Below are 20670 nucleotides of genomic sequence, written 5' to 3' on the forward strand. Positions count from 1 at the left end.
AAATTTACACACCAACCACTAAGGCCAAAGATGAAGAAATTGAAGATTTTTACCAACTTCTGCAGTCTGAAATTGATCAAACATGCAATCAGGATGCATTGATAATTACTGGCGATTGGAATGCAAAAGTTGAAAACAAAGAAGAATCAGTAGTTGGAAAACATGGCCTTGATGATAGAAACAATGCCAGAGATTGCATGATATAATTTTGCAAGACCAACTTCTTCATCGAAAATAACATTTTCAGCAGCATAAATGGTGACTATACATGTGGACCTCTCCAGATGGAATACACAGGAATCAAACTGACTACAGCTGTGGGAAGAGAAGATATAAATGCTCTATATCATTAGTCAGAACAAGGCCAGGGGCCGACTGCAGAACAGACCACCAATTACACATATGCAAGCTCAAGTCGAAACTGAAGAAAATTAGAACAAGTCCCTGAGAGCCAAAGTATGACTTGAGTATACCCCACCTGAATTTAGAGACCACCTCAAGAATAGATTGGATGCATTGAACACTAATGACCAAAGACCAGATGAGTTGTAGAATGACATCAAGGACTTCATATGCTAAGAAAGCAAAAAGTCATTAAAAAGGCAGGAAAGAAAGAAAAGACCAAAATGGATGTCAAAAGAGACTCTGAAACTTGATCTTGAATGTTGAGTATCTAAAGCAAAAGGATGAAATGGTGAAGTAGAAGAGCAGAACAGAAGACTGCAAAGGGCAGCTTGAGAAGACAAAGTAAAGTATTATAATGAATGACATGTGCAAAGACCTGGAGATAGAAAACCAAAAGGGAAGAATACACTTGGTATTTCTCAGGCTGAAAGAACTGGAGAAAAAATTCAAGCCTCCAATTGCAATATTGGTGGTTTCTATGGGAAAAATATTAAATGACGCAGGAAGCATCAAATGAAGATAGAAAGAATACACAGTCACTAATTGTCGACTAATTGGTAGACTTTCAACCATTTTAGGAGGTAGCATACGGTCAAGAACTGATGGTATTGAAGGAAGAAGCCCGAGCTGCACTGAAGGCATTGGTGAAAAACAAGCTACCAGGAACAGATGGAATACTTTTTTTTTTTTTTTTATTTGAGGGATAGCAAGTGGGAAGTTGGATATATAAGTCTGGCATTCGGGGAAGTGCTCCTTTCCACCTATAAATTTAGGATTCATTTGTCTTCAGATGAATTTTAAATCGATGAGTCTGGATGCTGTTGCAAAGGATTGAATGTAGCTGGAGAAGAAGAGACCTGAGGACTGAAAGAGGAGGCCCTCCGGTGTTTAGAGACTGGAAAGATGAGAAGACACATCAAGAGAAATAATAGCTAGTCAGGTAGGAATAAAGTCAAAATAATCTACGGTGCTGAAAGCCAAGTGAAGATAGTGTGTCAATATGTAATAAACTGAGACAATGTGGTTGAAAAGAGAAGGACAGAGAATTAACTGACCTGGACTGGGTTGGACTTGTTAAGGTAGAGAACATTGGCGGCTCTTCAGAAGCACTCTCTGTAAAGTGTTGGGGCAAAGGCCTGATTGCATAGACCTCAAGAGTAAATAGAGAAGAATTGGGGAGAGTGAGCGGAGACATCTTTTTGAGGAGTTTTGCTATACGAAGAGGGCAGAGAAATGAGTGTTCTGGTAGAGCAAAATGAGGGGTTCAGGGAGGGTTATTTTTTCTTTCTTTTTTGTAAGATTTGAGGAATTCAAATATATTGCATGCTATTGAAAATGAACAAGTGAAAGGGAGAAACCTGATGATGCAAGACAGAGATGGGGGAATTACCAGGGTTATGTCCTAACATAGACAGGAGAGTTTGAATTCTATGCACAAGTGGAAGTGTTGGTCTTGGTTAAATCCACCTGACTATAATTCTTTCAAGCAGAAACAGAAAGCAAGTAATCTTGGAAACATTAAAAAATGAGGTACTCAATAATATAATTTCTCCCAAAACACAAACTAAGATACGCAGTTTTACAGGCACATTCTTCAAAGCACTCAAGGGAGTTAATTTAAAGATTAAAGGAAGGTTTCAGAAAATGTTAGGGACCAGATATTCTTTATCTCCCTTTATAAGGCCAGCACAACCTTAGTGCCCAAACCAGACCAGATTAGCACAAGAAAGAAAAATCCCAGGGTTTAATTTTTTTTTACAAGAACAAGGAGAAACAACATCTACCTTGATGGCAAATAAGAACAATGGGGACTATTTGCCTTACCAACTATCAAGATATATCATGGATCTATAATGACTAAAACAGGATGGTTCTAGTATAGTATAGAAAGACAGAACTAACAGGATCTTAATCTATATGAACACTTACCAAAGACAGAAGCATCATTTTATTTATGACAACACAGCATTGCAGAGAAAGGATGGTATCATTCAGGAAATAGTGCTGAGATCATTTTTTATCCATATAGAAAGCAAATGAAATTGGATTCTCCATCACATCATATTCAAAGATAATTCCAATGCCTTTTAAACACAAAAGTAAAAATGATTAAATGTTTACAAGACAATATAGGCAGACATTTTTATGAGATTGGAGGAGTTAATCACTTCTTAAATGAAAATACGACATGCACAATCCAAAAGGGAAAACACTGATCAATCCAACCAACTTAAAAATAAGCCACTAAAACAAGTCACTTGAGAATGAAAATTCCAAGCTTTTCTTTCAGGATAAGAAAGAGAACACAGCAGGACAAATAAACATCCAATGAAGTATTTCCAAATACGGCATTGCCTACAACACAAGTATCAATTGGTAATATAGATTCAAACTAGTAAACTAGGATAATGGCTGAAGTAAGTGCTTAAAATATAGGAAACAAGAGGAATTACAAAAGGAGAAAGAGAGTGCTACACTTGTAAATAAATGTGCTAACTCACATTCATTAGGTAAATTCATTTAATTCTACGTGGCAGGCATTGTTCTAAACATTTGTAATCATTGTAGCACTTAACCACACTTCACACTTTTCTAATCAGAGCATTCATTTAGTCCTTCCAAGGTAATGAAATTTCTCTTGACAGTAATTATTTTTAGAAGAGGCATATGCCCCAATTCAAGCTGATGATATAAGATGTTCTCTTGATGATTTCCTAGGAAAGATTATTTCTTGATTATTACTTTTGTTCTTAGGGGTCATCAAGTCAATTCAGCAGAATGAAACACTGCCCAGTCCTGTCCAATTTTCACAATCATTGCTATGAGTTGGAGCCCATTGATGCAGCCACTGTCAGTCCATCTCTTTCAGTGGTTACCTATTTCTCCCTGACCCTCTGTTTTACCAAGCATGATGTCCTCCAGGGACTGATCGCTCCTAATAACATGTCCAAAGTACATGAGATGGAGTCTCTCCATTCTTGCTTCTAAGGAGCATTCTGGCTGTACTTCTTCCAAGACACATTTGTTTGTTCTTCTGGCAGCCCATGGTATGTTCAAGGGTCTTTGTCAACACCCTAATTCAAAGGCATCAATTCTTCTTTCATCTTCTGCATTCATTTCGCAGCTTTCACATGCATATGAGCCAATTGAAAATACCTTGGCTTCGGTGAGGTACATCTTAGTCTTCAAAGTGACAGCTTTGCTTTTTAACATTTTAAGGAATTTTTTTGCAGCAGATTTGCCCAGTGCAATATGGCATTTGATTTCCAGACTGCTACTTCCACAGGTGTTGATTGTGGATCCAAGTAAAATGAAAGTCTTGACAAGTTTAATATTTTTCTCCATTTATCATGAGTTAACTGAAATGTACCTAGCTGTTATGTTACCCAGTTATTTTAGAAGAATATGCTGATTGAACAGTCAGACATCTTGGATCACCAGTTGCCTTAGTTATCTAGTGCTGCTATAACAGAAATACCAAAAGTGGGTGCTTTCAACAAACAAAAGTTTATTTTCTCACAGTATAGTAGTCTAGAAGTCCAAATTCAGGGCATCGGCTGCAGAGTAAGGCTTTCTCTCTCCACAAGTTCTGGAGGAAGGTCCTTCTTGTCAATCTTCCCTTGGTCTAGGAGCTTCTCTGCTCAGGAACCCCAAAGCCAAAGGACATACTCTGCTCCCAGCACTGCTTTCCTGATGGTATGAGGTACCCCTGCCTTTCTGCCAGCTTCCCTCTTTTATATTTCAAAAGAGATTTGATCAAGACAAATCTAACCTTGTAAATTGAGTCCTGCTTCATAAACACAACTACCTCTAATCCCATCTCATCAACATCATAGACATAGATTTTACAACACATAGGAAAATCACATCAGATGACAAAATGGTGAGCAATCACACAATACTGGGAATGATGGCCTAACCAAATTCATACACATATTTTTAGGAGATAAAATTCAATCCATGTCAGCAGTATTCCTTCCACATTGACCCATCCTATCCCAAGACCAAAATAGAAGACACAGTCACTAAAATGATGGTATCCTACTGATGATTTTCCTCAAGGCCCCTGTCATGTCCCTGTTCCTCAGGCTGCAGATAAAAGGGTTCATCATTTGAGGGACCACACTGTACATCACTGAGGCTACTGCTGTCTTGCTGGAAGAGTGTGTAAATGCAGAACTGATGTACACACCAAAGCCTGTCTGAAAGAATAAGGAGACAACTGAGAGGGGAGACCCACGAGTGGAAAAAGTTTTATACTTTGCACCCACTGATGGCATTCTCAAAGTAGAGGAGACAATCTGAGTGTAAGAGAAAATGATTCCAGAGAGAGGAACACCACCCCATACAGTAGCCACCAAATACACTAGGATGTAATTGATGGTGCTATCAGAACAGGCGAGGTTGAGAATCTGAGCAAGTTCACAGAAGAAATGAGGGATTTCCAGGTCTGTGCAGAAGGACAGATGCAACACCATCAGGCTGTGAAGTAGGACATTCACAATGCTGATTAATAAGGAGAGTAGGGAGAGCAAGCCACAGAGGCAGGTGTTCATGATGATGGTGTACCTCAGTGGGTGGCAGATGGCCACATAGTGGTCATAGCCCATTGCTGCAAGGAGAAAATTCTCCAAACCAGTAAAAACCAGGACAAAGCAGACCTGGGTAAGGCACCCTATGTAAATGATGCTGTGATTCTGTGCTTGGATGTTCACTAGCATGTTCGGGATCGCGGTTGTGCTGAAACAGATATCAGTGAACGAGAGACTGGAGAGAAAGAAGTACATGGGGGTGTAGAGGTGAGAGTCAGAGCTGACAGCCAGGATGATGAGTAGGTTTCCCAGGAGGGCAAGCAGGTATATGGACAGAAATAGGCTAAAGAGGAGGGGCTGCAATTCTGGATCCTCTTTAAGTTCCAGAAGAAGGAGTTCTGAAACAACTCTTTGATTTCTGGGTTCCATATTGTTGGTGAATCTCATGGAAAAGATGCAGTGACAGATAATCAAAAGTGTGGTTCCTCAACACTCACAGGATCATTACCTGAAATCCTGTTAGAAATGTAAGTTCTTGGGACCCACTCCAGACTTACTGATGATAAACTCTGGGATGAGGACTAGCAGTTTATGTTTTAACAAGACTTCCAAGTGATTTTGATGTATGCTGAAGTTTGAAAACCACTACTTCAGAAAGAAATGTTTTTGTCTACATTATGAACCTAAGGAAATATTCAAATCTTTCCACTCACTCCTCTTTGTTCTTCTCCCTCCAATCCTTCTGAAGGTTTAAATTTTATTTGAGCACCCACTCTATTTCAACACGTTGTACCAAGTTATGAAGATGAAGTAAAGAATTATTCCATGCCTTCAAATGGATTAAAACAATGAAATCCATTTGCAGAACAATGGTTGTCAAACTTTGGAATCCTTTAGAATCCCCTGAAAAGCTTGTCAATGATGAATTAATTCATACTGTCACCCCTATCAACCTGGGCGTACACTTGGGAAAGGTGGTGTTATGTCATAGACACAATGTGCAAAGTGAGTGAGTAGCAGTGATTGTGTCTGAGTTCACATTACCAAACTGCCGAGTTGACTCTCTTGACGTCTCTCTGTTAATGTCTCCAGTACACAATTAATACCCCAGTCACTCAGATTTCATAATTTCCCTTAAAAAATTTTAGTATCTCCTTGGAATAAAGCCTTCAGGGTATTTCCACCTCTGCCTACAAAGTTAGTATGTAGCAGATGGGAAGGCATCCAACCAGGTCCACACTTTGGATCTGAGGTGAAGATTAGAAAATGTTATCTATAAACCTGAACCTCAAAAGACTTCCTCATGGAAACATACGTCATCTGCATTAGTGACTGAATCCAAGAAAAGCTAGGCAACTAAGTAGATGAGATTCTCTGTTCTCCCAATTATAAGAAGTGTTAAAAAATTCTTCCCTGGACATGATAGGTGGCATATCATTCTTTTTGAAGCCTATTTCATCAAAGAGGACATTCAAATGGCAAACAACCACATGAAAGGAAGCTCAAAGTCATCCATTAGGGAGATGCAAATCAAAACCACAATGAGTTATCCCTTCACCCCTATTATAATGACAATGATAAAAAAAAAAGAAAACAAACATTGCAGAGGATATGGAGAAAATGGAAACCTCATCTATTCCTGTGGAAATGCAAAATGGTATAGTTGCTGTGGAAAACAGGCTGGCCATTCTTCAAAAGGTTGAACATGGGACAACCACATGACCCAGCAATCCCAATGCTAGACCAATTGCTATCAAGTGAATCCAACTATATTCCCAGAAGAAGTAAAGTTAGAAATGCGAACAGATACCTGTACACTAATGCTCCTTGCAGGACTTCTCACAATAGCCAAAGGTGGAAATAACTGAAATGGTCAACTGATGAATGGATAAACAAAGTATGATGTATACACACAACTGAATACTTTTGTGGTGTCCAGTCTAATTTCAACTCATAACAACCCTATGAGAAGGAGTAGGACTGCCCCATAGAGTTTCCGAGGCTATAATCTTTATAGAAGCAGATTGACACATCTTTCTCCCATAGAATGGCTGTTGGATTCAAACCACTGATCTTTGAGTTAGCAGTCATTTGCTTAATCACTGTGCCAACAGGGTTCCTTTTAGATAAATCTAGAAAACATTCTGCTGGGGAAATAAGTCAGTCACAAAAGGACAGACACTGTAAAAAGCCATTTATATAAAGTAAGCAAATACAAAGGAACCAAAGCTTATTAATGGTTCCCAAGGGTGGAAGGACTGGGACAAGAGAGTTTTTGATTAGAAGGCATTGAATGTATGCTCCTGGTGGTGAGGTAATTTGGAAAAAGATACCTAGAATGGTTGTACAACTTGAAGGATATAAGCAGTGTCACTGAACTGAATTTCAGTGTCACTGAAATTGCTGAATTCCTGTATGTTTTGTTGTGTGTATTTGTACCACGATAAAAAATTAAAAAACAAAACCTTATGGAGATGTTGCAATGATGAGAAATGAGTAGGCAAAAGGCAGTTGGTACAGTGCTCAGCATATGGGGCCCTCACAAAGGTATGTCCTATTATGATTGTGTGTGTGTGTGTGTGTGTGTGTGTGTGATGAATATTAGCATCTGGCATCTGTTACTCCTAGGATGGAAGTGATGAACAGGGCAGTTGAGGGAAGACAAAAAGAGAGAACGTTCCTGGCATAATAACTGCAAACTTCAGGGAAGAATTTATATGGGAAAATGCCTACTGGGAATCTTGCTCATGTAGAGAAGCAGAAGAAGGAAACACCCTAAATGAACATCAATCATATCAATATTCATTGACATGGACAGCTGAAGAGATATATAGCAATGTAAACAAATAAATTAGGTCTAGATGTATCAACACAAATAATGAAAACCTAGCAGAGAAAAAAAGAAAATGTATGAGAAGAATTCTACTTACAACATGAAAAAGCTTTGATTTTTTTTTTTTAAACCTAAGAAGGTATTTTTGTATTATGGATACTTCAAGAATAATAAAAAATACAGAGAATAACAGTGAAGGGTTTGGTACTCACCAGTCAACACTATCAATTCACACACTTCACCATCCTTGCTTTAGATATTTTTATTGCAAGAAAATAATGTATGTATATTTGAGATTCCCCATATCATGTATTTTACACAATATTGATTCTTTTCCTTCCTCAGAGCTAAGCACTATATTAACTTGCTTGGCATTGTTTCTCTGCTCTTTTTACTATATTTAATATTATTCACCACAAAATTGCATCGTTTGCATTTTTAAATGCTTTGTATAAACGGAATCAGACTGAATATGTCATTTTACAATTGGTTCTCTTGTTTTGTTTTTAATTAATGCTGATACATTTAATTCTGCTTAATCTTTTTAAGCACAATAGAGTAGGTATTTCACTATGTTATTACACCACAATTTGTTTCTTCATTTCCTAACTGATAGTTATTATAGTTATTGCCTCCTACCTGCCTATCCACCGGGATGCTCCTTAGAAGCAAGGATGGTGAGACTTGGTTCACATCTATGTTATCAGGGGAGATCAGGCTTGGAGAAGGACATCAGGCTTTGTAGAGCAGAGGGTCAGCAAAAGAGAGAAAGACCCTCAATGAGATGGACTGACACAGTGGCTCCAACAATGGGCTCAAGCATAACAATGATTGTGAAGATGGTGCAGGACTAGGCAGTGTTTCGTTCTGTCATACATAGCACCGCTATGAGTTGAAACTGACTCAGTGGCGCCTAACAACAACATGTATATACATATACACAGATAGATATGTACATATAACATATAAAACTATGAACGCTGCTTCTGGAATGGAAAGAGAACAACAGAAAGGATTCCTGTATACATATTATTTTGCCACTTTAAAAAGAATACTTGAAGTTGCTACAGCAGAACGTCAACAATTGTCAATTCTGGAAATGTGTAAGAGGTGGTCTTTTTTTTCATTACACTGTCTATACTGTTCTAATTTTAAATATTTGGTAATTTTATAAAGAGAAACAGACAAATTAGTGAGGCACCCAAGTCTCTGTCTCCAATTGCTTCCCTGGAGCCTCAGAGCCTGGAACAAAGTATAATACCAAAACTTTCCCAAAGATGGTATATCAAAAACCAGTCATAGGAAGACAAAGTGAAGCTCGCCAACTCTCCTCCTCACCAGCAGCACAAGAATACAAGTAAACGACAAGGAATTTTCTAGCAGTCATATTTGAGAAGGGCAAATTTCTGCTCCAGAAGAAAATGATCCTTGCCATTGTAGAGGCAGAGTAAGAGATTAGCTGAATAAATGCTGCTTGATATTGCTGCACACATACGAGGAAATATGTCAGAAAGATGGGAGACGGTTAGGCAGGAATCCATGGGTGAGTTGGCTCTAATCATTTCATGCATGTACTCTCTTCACAGTTTCCCCTGGAGGAAGCTATAAGGAAACACCTGTCCTAATTTCCAAACATTAACTAAGGGATTTAGGTTACCTGGCTGGCGTCACCAGGAATGATGCTTGACATCTGCCCTGGATGTTGGGTGCTGTAGCCAGAAGATCTGTACTCAGGGAAGGCAGAGGGACCAAGGGAGGCACCAGGCTCCTGGGCATGAAGACCATCTGTGGGCAGAGTTTCAGGTGCACTGCTCCTTGGCTAGAGAAGGACTTTTGAGTGAAGTTGTCACAGGCAGACTATTTGCAACCTCTGTGTCCCTGGGGACTCAATATCCAAAGCTCCGTTAAACACTTTTGTTGTCATTGTGATCCCAGGGCAGTGCAAATTCTGATAGACCAAGACAATCCAAGCCAACCAAATCCACTGCCATCGAGTCAATTCTGACTCCTAGTGACCCTTTAGTACAGAGTAGAACTGCCCTATAGGATTGCCAAAGCTGTAAAACTTTACAGAAGCAAACTGCCACGTCTTCCTCCTGCAGAGTGGATGGTGGGTTTGAACCTCCAGCTTTTTGGTTAGCAGCCAAGTGTTTAATTGCTTTACAACCAGGGCTCCCTGACCAAGACAATAGTAAATGGGAATTCAGGAAGGCTGATTGCCTGACCCTTAGAGGCCAGGTGACTGCCATTTACTTTTCTTCACCTGTTCCTGCTCATCTCCAATTCACACACCTTGCACATCAATCTTCCCTTTTTCCATACAACTGAAAGCATGTCTATCTCATCAATGATATTAGGAAGTCTGATTCCAATGTAAGGTGTAAAAATATAGTTTATGTAGGTGAACATATTATATTTGTAACAGCTAAAATATGTAAAATTGTAAATACCTAGGAATTTATCTAAGTGTCATTGACCATTTCCCGAACCTTAATCTTCATTCTGCATGTTTCATAAAGTAGATTCTAATCCATTCTTCGTGGTCAATTCTGGCTGCAAACAGTATAGACAGAACTGTTACAAGTTAATATTCACTTAAAAACCTTTTGTCTTTTTTTAAATCTCAAATTGTCTTTTATTTAAATATTGTATGATTTTGCACTCTATAAATAATGTCCCAGTGCTGTCCTGACATACTTCCTTAGGTTGAGCCTTTACTACTGTTCGCCATCAACATGTCAGTCACTTTGCTGTGAGCTACCTGCATTTAATGGCACACTTTTTTTTTTTTCCCTAGTCCTTGCTCATGGGCTGTTGTGTCCTTTAGTCTCATTCTGTTTTATGGGCCTGTCTAATCTTTGGCTGAAGGGTGAAGCTCAGGAGTGACTTCATTACTGAGCCAAAAGGCGTCCGGGAGCCATACTCTCCAAGTTTCTCCAATCACTGTCAGGCCAGGAAGTCTGTAAACCTTTCATCTTTAAATGAATTCAATATTTTCAAATATTGATCAATTTATTTTACCACATGTTAACTGTTTCCATATGAACTTTGTTAATCTATGGTCTTCTTGACACACCATTTGAAAAAAAAATGGCATTTTAAAGTCACCCTTTGCCATCCTAACACTATCACTTCAAACACATGAAATAATAGATAAAATACAGCAAGGTGTAGTGGGAGCATCTTAGACAAGAGAGAGTGCACACACAGATGGAAAGAGACAGACAGGGAAAAAAAAAAAAAAAACCTCACCATCGTTCTGCAAATTACGATTTAAACAGCCAGGAATGAAAATCATTGTAAAACAAAAACAGGGAGCCAACAAAATCAATGATCAACATATGGAGACCAGCAGGAGTATAATACAATGAATGATGGGGAAAATAGAAGTGTGGAATCAAAGAGGTAGTGTGAGTATATTATATAAACAGCCTCCTGATGATGGCAAGGGCAGATGCAGGGAGGCCACGGAAAGTGCTTTTGTAAAAATCCTAAAATGATAGTGGCTTGGGTCATGGTGGTAACAGTGAAGATGGTGAGATTTGCCTGAATTCTGGATATATTTAATCGGTATAGATAACTGAGTTTTCTGCAAGACTGGACACAGGTTATAAGAGGAATAGAAGAATCAAAGATGGTGCTCAATGAGAGAAAACTACTTAACACCTGAAAGAATAGAGTTGTCATTCACTGTGATAGGTAAGGTCACTGTGTGGTGCAAAAGGTTACATACTCAGCTACTAACAAAAAGCTGGGTGGTTCAAATCCACCCACAGGAATCTTAGATGCATGGCCTGGTGATGTACTTCCAAAACATCACCACTACTAAAAACTCTCTGGAAGACAGTTCTACTTCACATGTGGGGTTGCCCTGAATTGGAATCAACTTGACAGTAAATGATTTTGTTTTGTTTTTGCTTTTCTTGTTTGTTTTCGTTTTTTTGAGATAAGTAAGACTGTATGATGAGCAAGTAATTAGCAAAGCCAGATTATATGAAGAAGAATGCAGCATCAGGTTTGGAGGAAGACTCGGTAACAACCCATGATATGCAGACGGTACAACGTTGTTTGCTGAAAGCTAAGAGGATTTGAAGAACTTACTGATGAAAATGATAGACGAAGGCCTTCAGTATGGATTACATCTCAACATAAAAAAAAAAAAAACAACATAAAGAAAACAAAAATCCTCACAACTGGATCAATAAGCAATACTGTCATAAATGGAGATAAGATTGAAGTTGTCAAAGATTTCATTTTATTTGGATCCACAATCAATGCCCATGGGAGCAAAAATCAAGAAATCCAAAGAGTTATTGCATTAGCACATTTTCTACAAAACAGATCTTTAAATTGTTTAAAAAAAAAAAGCAAGATGCCATTTTCAGGACTAAGGTACATGGGACCCAAGCCATGGTGCTTTCAATTGCCTTATATGCGTGTGAAAGTTGGACAATGAATGAGGAATACCTAAGAAGATCTGAAACCTTTGAGTTTTGCTGTTGGCGAAGAATATTGAATATACCATGGACTGACAGGAGAATTGCCAAAAAAAGTGTTTTGGAAGAAGTACAGAGAGGATGCTCCTTAGAAGCCAGGATGGCAAGACTTCATCTCACATACTTTCGACATGCTATCAAGAGGGTAAGTCCCCAGAGAAAGACATCATGCTTGGTAAAGTAGAGGGTCAGTGAAAAAGAAAACCCTCAACAAGATGGATTGACAGCATGGCTGTAAAAATGGGCTCAAACATAACAATGGCTGTGAGGACAGTACAGGACCGGGCAGTGTTTTGTTTTGTTGTACACAGGGTTACTATGAGTCAGAACCAAGAAGATGGCACCTAACAACAAAAATAACAACAAGAAGGCTGGGGGCAAGGTATACTGAGGAATAGCAAGAGGAAAGTTGGTTATACAAGTCTGGGATTCAGAGGAGAATTCCTCTCTAAATATTAATTTGGGGCTCATTTGTTTTCAGATGACTTTTAAATCAATGAGTCTGGATGCTATCACAAAGGAGTGAAGTTAGCTGGAGAAGAAGAGGTCTGAGGACTGAAATGGGAGACCCTCCAGTGTTTCAAGATTAGAAAACACATTAAAGGAGACTGAGAAATAGTAGCTAGTGAGGTAGGAGTGAAACCAAAATAATGTGTGGTGTTGAAATCCAAGTGAAGAAAGTGTTTCTGTAGGTAGTAAACTAAGTCAATGTGGTTGACAAGTCAAGTAAGAGAGAGACAGAAAATTAACTGACCTGGACTGGGCTGGACTGGACTTAATAAGGTAGATAACGCTGGTGGGTCTTCAAGAGCACCCTCCATGAATTGTTGGGGGAAAGGCCTGATTGCATTGACCTCAGAAGAAAATGAAATGGAAGGAGAAAAATTGAAAAGAGTGAGTGGAGACATCTCTTTTGAAGAGTTTTATGGTAAAGGAATGAGATAAATGAAGATACTGCTAGGGCAAGATGAGGGGGGCCATAGAGGTTTTTTTGTTTGTTTGTTTGTTTCTTAAGATTTGAGGAACTCAAATATATTGGATGCTATTGAAAATGAACAAATGAAAGGGAGAACCTAACGATCCAAGTGAGAGATGGGAGAATTACCAGAGTTATGCCCTAATGTAGGCAGGAAAGATTGAATTCTATGCACAAATGGAAGTGTTGGTCTTGGTTAAATCCAAGAGGCCACACTTCTGTCAAGAAGAAATAGAAAGCAAGTAACCATGGATACTTTAAATAAATTAAAATCCTCAATAATATAATTTGTCATGAACCACAACCTGAGATATACAGTTTTACAGGCAAGCTCTTCTAAGCAATCAGTGGAGCTAATTTCAAGATTAAAGGAGGGAGTTCAGAAAATATAAGTGAAGAGATAGTCTTTATCTTATTTTATAAGGCCAGCACAAACTTAGTGTCAAAACCAGACCAGGTTAGTACAAGAAAGAAAAATTCCAGTGTTTAAAAATTATATGCAAGAACAACGGAGAAACAATATATACCCTGATGGCAAATGAGAGCAATGGAAAGTATTTGCCTTACTGACTGTCTGGAGGTATAATATCTAAAATGGCATGGTTCTAGTATAGGATAGGAAAACAGAACTAAGAGTATCTTCAAGTATATGAAGAATTATTAACTACAGAAGAAGAATCAGCCACTTTATTTATAAAATGTAGCATTTCAGGGAATAAAAACAAAAAACTGAACCCATTGTCGTCATCAATTTTGACGCATAGCGACACTACACAACAGAGTAGAACCACCCCATAGCGTTTTCAAGAAGCAGCTGGTGGATTTGAACTGCCAACCCTTTGGTTAGCAACAGAGCTCTTAACCACTGCACCACCAAGGCTTCATGGATAGTATCATTCAAAAAATTGTGCTGAAATCATTGTTTATCCATGTGGAAATAAAATGAAATTGGATTCTCCATCACACCATATTCAAAAATTGTTCCAACATCTTTTAAACACAAAAGAAAAAACAATTTAGTGTTTATGAACCATAAAAGAAAATATCTTTATTAGATTGGAGGAGTTGATCAGTTCTTGAATGAGATGTAACACACACAGTCCAAAAGGGAAAAAATAGATCAATCCAACCATTTAAAATTAAGTCACTGGAAAATGAAAATCCAAAGTTGTTCTTTCAATGTAACAAAAAGAAGACAGCAGGACAAATAAACATTCAGTGAAGTATTTCCAAATGTGGCTTTGCGTACAACATAAGTATTAACTGCTGATAAATACTTAAATTAATAAGCTAGGATAATGACTAAGGCAAATGCACAAGCGTGTGAAAGCAGAAGGAATTGAAAAAGGAGAGAGTGCTACCCTTGGAAATAAATTGTGCTGGCTCACATTCATCTAGTATATTCATTGAGTAACTTATTAGGTGGCAGGCATTGTACTAAACACTCGTAATTGTTGTAGCACTTGATCCCACCTCAGACTTTTCTAATCAGAACAGTCATCTAATCCTTTCAAGGTAATGAAATTCCTCTTACCTGTAATTAGTTTTAGAAGGGGCATATGCTGCAACTCAGGATGATGATATAGAATGTGTTCTGGATGACTCCTTGAAAAGGTTATTTCTCAAATATTGAGACTGAATAAGAAGCGGTTTTCCATCTCTGGTTACTGTATCTTAAATGACCACTGTGCTGCTGCAGCCATTGATGAGCATCACAGGAACAGCTTTAGGAAAAAATCAACATATGGAGCTGTGAAATGTACCACTGTGGTTCTGTAGGCTCTGGACCTACCCCACCTCTGAAATCTTTGTTTTTATATTTGGTGCTTTGTGAGTTTAGACTTTCCCTCAGTATACCTGAACGTATCCTCACTCTTAGAGTTGAAGTATCTCAAATCTAAATGGAAAAAAGTGAATGAATATAATTATGCCAAATGTATAGATGAGTAAACTGAGCTTATGGTTGCTGTTAGCTGCCCTCAAGTTGATTCTAATTCATGGCGACCCCGTATGTTGCAGAGTAGATCCACTCCATAAGGTTTTCTTAGCTTTAAACTTTAAAGAAGCAGATTGCCAGAACTTTTCTTCTATGGTATCTCTGAGTAGATTTGAACCACCAGCATTTAGCAGTTGAGTGCAAACCATTTGTACCACCTAGGGACCTTCCAACTGAACTTAGAAAGCTGAAATAAATATACAAAGTTCACACAGCTATTACAGAGAAGAGGTATAATTCGAACCCAAGTGTTCTGACTCCAAATTTTCACCCTTAACCATTATAATTTCTGAACTCCTACTATTCAAAGAACTTAATCAGGTTCTATGAATCAGTATTATTTATTTCACTCAAGCATATTCCAACAGCTTAAGCCCAAAGCATGTGATGCATTAATGAAAAGAAGATATTCTAGAGATTAGTTTTGTCAAAGTGCCCATTATGTCCTTGTTCCTTAGACTGTAGATGAAGGGGTTCAGCATGGGTGTGACCACGGTGTACATCACTGATGCAGTTGCACTCTTCCTAGAGGATAGAGTAGCTGCAGAGCTAAGATATGCCCCAAAACCTGTCCCGTAGAACAAGGAAACAACTGAGAGGTGAGATCCACAGGGAGAAAAAGCTTTATACATTCTACCTATTGACGGCATTTTCATGAGGGAAAAGACAATTTGCATGTAGGAGAAAAAAATCCCAAGGAAGAGTCCACCACCCAAAATACTAGTCATAAAATATAGCAAGACGTTATTAAAGAGGGTATCAGAACAGGCAAGCTTGAGGACTTGAGGAAGTTCACAGAAAAACTGGGGGATTTCCAGGTCTATGCAGAAGGACAGACGCAGCACCATCAGACTGTGGAGCAGGGCACTCATGATGCTAATGAGCAAGGAGAGTAGAATCAGCAGGCCACAGAGGTGGGGGTTCATGATGATTGTACACCTTAGTGGGTGACAAATGGCCACATAGCGGTCATAGGCCATTGCTGCAAGGAGACAATTTTCCAAAGAAGCAAAAACAAGGACAAAGCAGATCTGGGTGAGGCAGCCTGTGTAACTGATGGATTTGCTCTGAGTCTGAATGTTCACCAGCATCTTGGGGACCGTAGTGGTGCTGAAACAGATGTCACTGAAGGACAAGTTGGAGAGGAAGAAGTACATGGGGGTGTGGAGGTGGGAGTCTGAGCTGATGGCCAGGATGATGAGCAGGTTCCCAGCCACAGTGATCAGGTATAAGGTCAGGAACATTCCAAAGAGAAGGGGCTGCAGTTCTGGATTCTCTGAGAGGCCCAGGAGGAGGAATTCTGCTAAGCCTGTTTGGTTTTCTGATTCCATGTTTGTTGATGATTCTGATGGAAAGAATAGAGTTGAGATATACAATGGACGTACAAAGGTCCATTATGTTACAGAAACACTCTAATCTGTAGTGTGAAATAAAATTAATATTATAAATTGTTCCTGTGGTTCTCTCTCTCTGTATCTGTCTCTCTCTCTCCTCTCCTCCTCTTTCTCCTCTTTCCTTTTCTCTCTCCTTCCCTCCCTGTTCTCTTTCTTCCTACACACTCATTTCTCCCTGTCCTCCTTTCACCTCTTCTACCACATCTTCCTAAATACTTTTAAGTCCCTACTCTTTTTCCACATTTGTCAATTAACATGAATATAATATCAAATGGCACATATTTTTTCTTAAGAATTTTCTGAACTCTGCAAATTAGCAGGAAAATCAAAATCATATGGTATTAAATATATATTTTAGAGCAGTGGTTCTCAAACTTGCTTGCATCATAGTCAGCTGGATGAATTGCTAAAATACAGATTGCTGGGCATCACCCTCAGAGTATCAGATTCAGAAGGCTGGGCATTAGGGCTCCAAAATTGTGCCTTTCCAACAAATTCCCAAATGCTGCTGCTGCTCAGCTGGAAACCACACATTGGGGACCAATATTTTGCAGACCTGGTACACTTCCTGAGGAAGAAATCATCTGGCTCGTCAGTGTGCTACAAAGTGGACTGGGATTTCAAGTCCATGACTCAGACCATTTTCAGTGGGTCTTCACAATTTGTCTTTTTAATTCTCTACTTTCATTTCAACATTCCATTCTTTGGATCCTTATCACAAAATTCTTGCCTAATTGTTCTAACTAATAGCAGTATTATCAGGAGTCCTTGGTTGGCACAAATAGTTAAGCAGCTAAGGAAAATGTTGGAGGTTCAAGTCTACCCAGTGGCATCTCAGAAGAAAGGCCTGGTGATCTACTTCTGAAAAACCAGCCACTGAAAACCCTATGGAGCACAGTTCTACTGTGACACACGTGGAGTCACCATAAGTTTGAATTGACTCAATGGCAACTGATTTGTTTTTTGGTTCAATTAGCAGATATCATAGTAACAAATACAATAACTATTATGAACTTCTACAACAATAACACTAACTCAGAGCTCTGAGTATTGGCATACAGAATTCTCAGTATTTATCTGAATTAATTTTATTCTCCCTACAGATCCATGATTTGGGTGCTTCTGTCATCCTTCATTTTACCCATGATCTCAAGCACATAACATGAGGTTAAGTTATGGATACATGATACATGATCTCATAAGAACTGGTGAAAGAATTTGAACTTAGGTTGCCAGATCAGAGTGGACCTCTTACCACCGTGTGATACGACCCCTGAGTAGGACAGGATCAGGCACTGGAAGGGTCAACAGATTCCATCGCTTGCCTCTTGAAAAATTCCATGTGAGTCCAACACCAAGTGCTTTCCCTGGTCTTCAAAGTCACCTACTCTCTGACCTCATAGGTAGTATCTAGCTGGTGACATTATCAAAGCAGGACCCACCCTAAGGACTTGAGGTCAGTATTGGAATATGCTCCCTAAAATCTCAAGCTGTTATGGCTATTATGGCAATAAGATTCTTTTTTCTCCCAATACCTGAAATTATATGTAGAACATTTTTTTTTTCCTAAAACAGAGGAATGAGAGGAAGAATGAATGCATGGCGTCTTTAAATCACTGAAGAAAAGAGAAATAATTTGTTGGTGTGTCCTAAGTGAGATTTTAGGATAGGAAAGAAACAATCTGACAACACAGATATCCTGTCAGGCATGTACCTACAGTAGTAGGAAGAGGGGGAGTAGAAGTTTGCCAAGTCAGTCTTAAGTGGGAAAAAGGAAATTGAGCAAAGTACACTTAAAAAAAACCCACCGCTGTCAAGTCGATTTGGACTCATAGCGATCCTACAGGACAGAGTAGAACTGCCCCCTAGAGTTTCCAAGGAGTGCCTGGCAGATTAGAACTGCCAACCTTTTGCTTAACAGCCATAGCACTTAACCACTATGCCACCAGGGTTTCCAAAGTATGCCTACACACCTCAAATGCCTTTATAGCTTTGAGACTTAAACATTTAATCAAAACAAATTGTCTAGTAAGGAGCTTCACATCTGGTGAGTGTGTGAGGTACTTATCAGTTAAGGTATGAAGTACTTGTTATTTAAGATGATCATTTCAATTGAACAAGCTAATAAGAACTTATTTTTAGAAGTTCCTTATCTTATACATATCACACAGGGCAAAGTAGGAAGTTCTGTTTAACTACTACTCACGCTTGTGCATGAAAAGCAATAGAAAAAAATACCACACCGTTTTAAATTTTGAGAGCCATAACTAATCTTCATTAATAGATTACTTTTCCTTTCCTTTACTCACTTCTTCGGTATCTTATTGAAATCTGTCCGTCCCTTCCTTTCTCCCTTTTTGTGGCAGATTATGGAAATAATTTATTCTTCTCTACTCAGGAGCTTGATGCATTCCCTATTCCTTTCATATTTTGACTCATTGTCTCCATTGTGCAATTAGCAGAAAATGTTAGAAAAAGAAATCTTGAGAATCAATCATGAAAAGACACATCCTCCTTTCTTTTGTTTCTAGTTCAACCCATCAAAGCCTGAGCCTGGCAGCCTTGGGAACTGACTCCTATGGGAATCCCAAGGTTGTGTACTGGGATCAACTCCAGGACACTCCCATTTCCTGTGTTAAGATGAGGTCGCCGAGAATATGATCACTGGATTCTCAAAAAAAAACAAGAATTGATTGTGTAAGTCCTGAGCACATTTATGTGTTTATCCTTTATTCTCATGAACCAATGATCTAGAAATGGTCTATAAAGGAATCTAACGAGTGAACAGCTCATTAGGATGTTTATGTTCAGAGAAAATACCCCTTGACAAATATGGTTTCACCAACAAGGAAACCTGGGGCCCTAAGGATGGGGTCATAAGAACAAGCAACACTAACAAAATCAATCATTTGCTGGAAGGTTTGGAATCAAACACCCCTGGGTTTATTCCCAACTCTAGTACTTGCTTTGTGAATGAGGAAACTTTTATAACTGTTCAGGAAGCCTCAGACTTCTCCTTTGTATAATGGGACATATCATGGAACAGTATAGGGATATGGTAAAAATGAGAAATGAATAGAACAAATCATCAGGCACAGTGTTCAACATATTACACCCTCTTGATATTTCCTGTTGTGATTTGTTCTGCATGGGCACAGCTTGGCATTGTTCATTACAGAAGGGAAGTGACAGGTGGGGCCAGATGAAAGAGGATCAATGAAAGTTAAAAGAGCCAAAAGCAAACCCAGTGCCGTCGAGTCAATTCCGACTCATAGTTAGAATATTCCTAATGTGAAAACTACAAACTTTAGGGAAGATAAATGTGCCAAAACTCAACAGGGAATCTTGCTCATCTAGAGAAGCAGGAGGAGAGAACAAGCCAAATGAACATCACTGATATCAATGGAAAAGAAGCCCTGGTCTGGTGGCAGTGTTTAAGTGTTTGGCTGCTAATCAAAAGTTGGCTGTTCAAACCCACCAGCCACCCTGCAGGAGAAAGATGAGGCAGTCTGCTTCTGGAAAGATTTCAGTCGTGGAAACCCTTTAGGGCAGTTCTACTCTGTCCTCTAGGGTTGCTATGAGTTGGAATCAGCTCGACAGCAACAGGTTAATGAGATATCAAGGCTCATCTGGCGTGGACATAGGATGAAATATCTAGCAATTAAAATGAATAAATTAGACCTAGATGTACCATGGCAAAGAATGAAAACTTACAAAACAGAAGTCAATTTCTCTAACAAGACATCTATAGTATGGGGAAATTGAAATAAGTTTTAAAATTATACAAATTATTCTTCTTTAATATGAAATATTTCAAGCACATTGAAAAGTACAGAGAAAACAACAACAGCCTGCCGAATTATCCACCACTCAGCACCATCAAGCTAAAATATATCACCATACTTGCATTATGTACTTTTTAAAATTATGATTCCCTTTTTGTATGAGCTTAAAACCTTTATTCTATGAGTTATTTTTAAATTTTTGTGATGTATTCAGTATTTTTTTAAGAAAAAAATACATATTTACTTGAACACC

The 20670-nt window shown here is 38.7% G+C and overlaps 2 protein-coding genes across 2 annotated transcripts; both read right to left on the reverse strand.

Moving 5' to 3' along the window:
• Nucleotides 1-4430: 4430 nt before the first annotated feature.
• On the reverse strand, nt 4431-6483 carry LOC100665856 (olfactory receptor 7G2-like). The gene has a single exon (XM_010602401.3). It carries the CDS (start codon nt 5382-5384, stop codon nt 4431-4433), a length of 954 nt encoding a protein of 317 aa, XP_010600703.2. The 5' UTR covers nt 5385-6483.
• An 8799-nt stretch (nt 6484-15282) lies between these two features.
• On the reverse strand, nt 15283-17325 carry LOC100666142 (olfactory receptor 7G3-like). Its single transcript, XM_003423270.3, has one exon. It carries the CDS (start codon nt 16567-16569, stop codon nt 15631-15633), a length of 939 nt encoding a protein of 312 aa, XP_003423318.1. The 5' UTR covers nt 16570-17325; the 3' UTR covers nt 15283-15630.
• Nucleotides 17326-20670: the final 3345 nt, after the last annotated feature.

This window comes from Loxodonta africana, chromosome 3 (assembly GCF_030014295.1).
Source record: "Loxodonta africana isolate mLoxAfr1 chromosome 3, mLoxAfr1.hap2, whole genome shotgun sequence".
NCBI classification, from domain to species: Eukaryota; Metazoa; Chordata; class Mammalia; order Proboscidea; family Elephantidae; genus Loxodonta; species Loxodonta africana.

What these genes read in the sequence shown, in the direction of transcription:
- LOC100665856 (XM_010602401.3), bottom strand. Translation starts at nt 5,384, where the DNA reads ATGAGATTCACCAACAATATGGAACCCAGAAATCAAAGAGTTGTTTCA.
- LOC100666142 (XM_003423270.3), bottom strand. Translation starts at nt 16,569, where the DNA reads ATGGAATCAGAAAACCAAACAGGCTTAGCAGAATTCCTCCTCCTGGGC.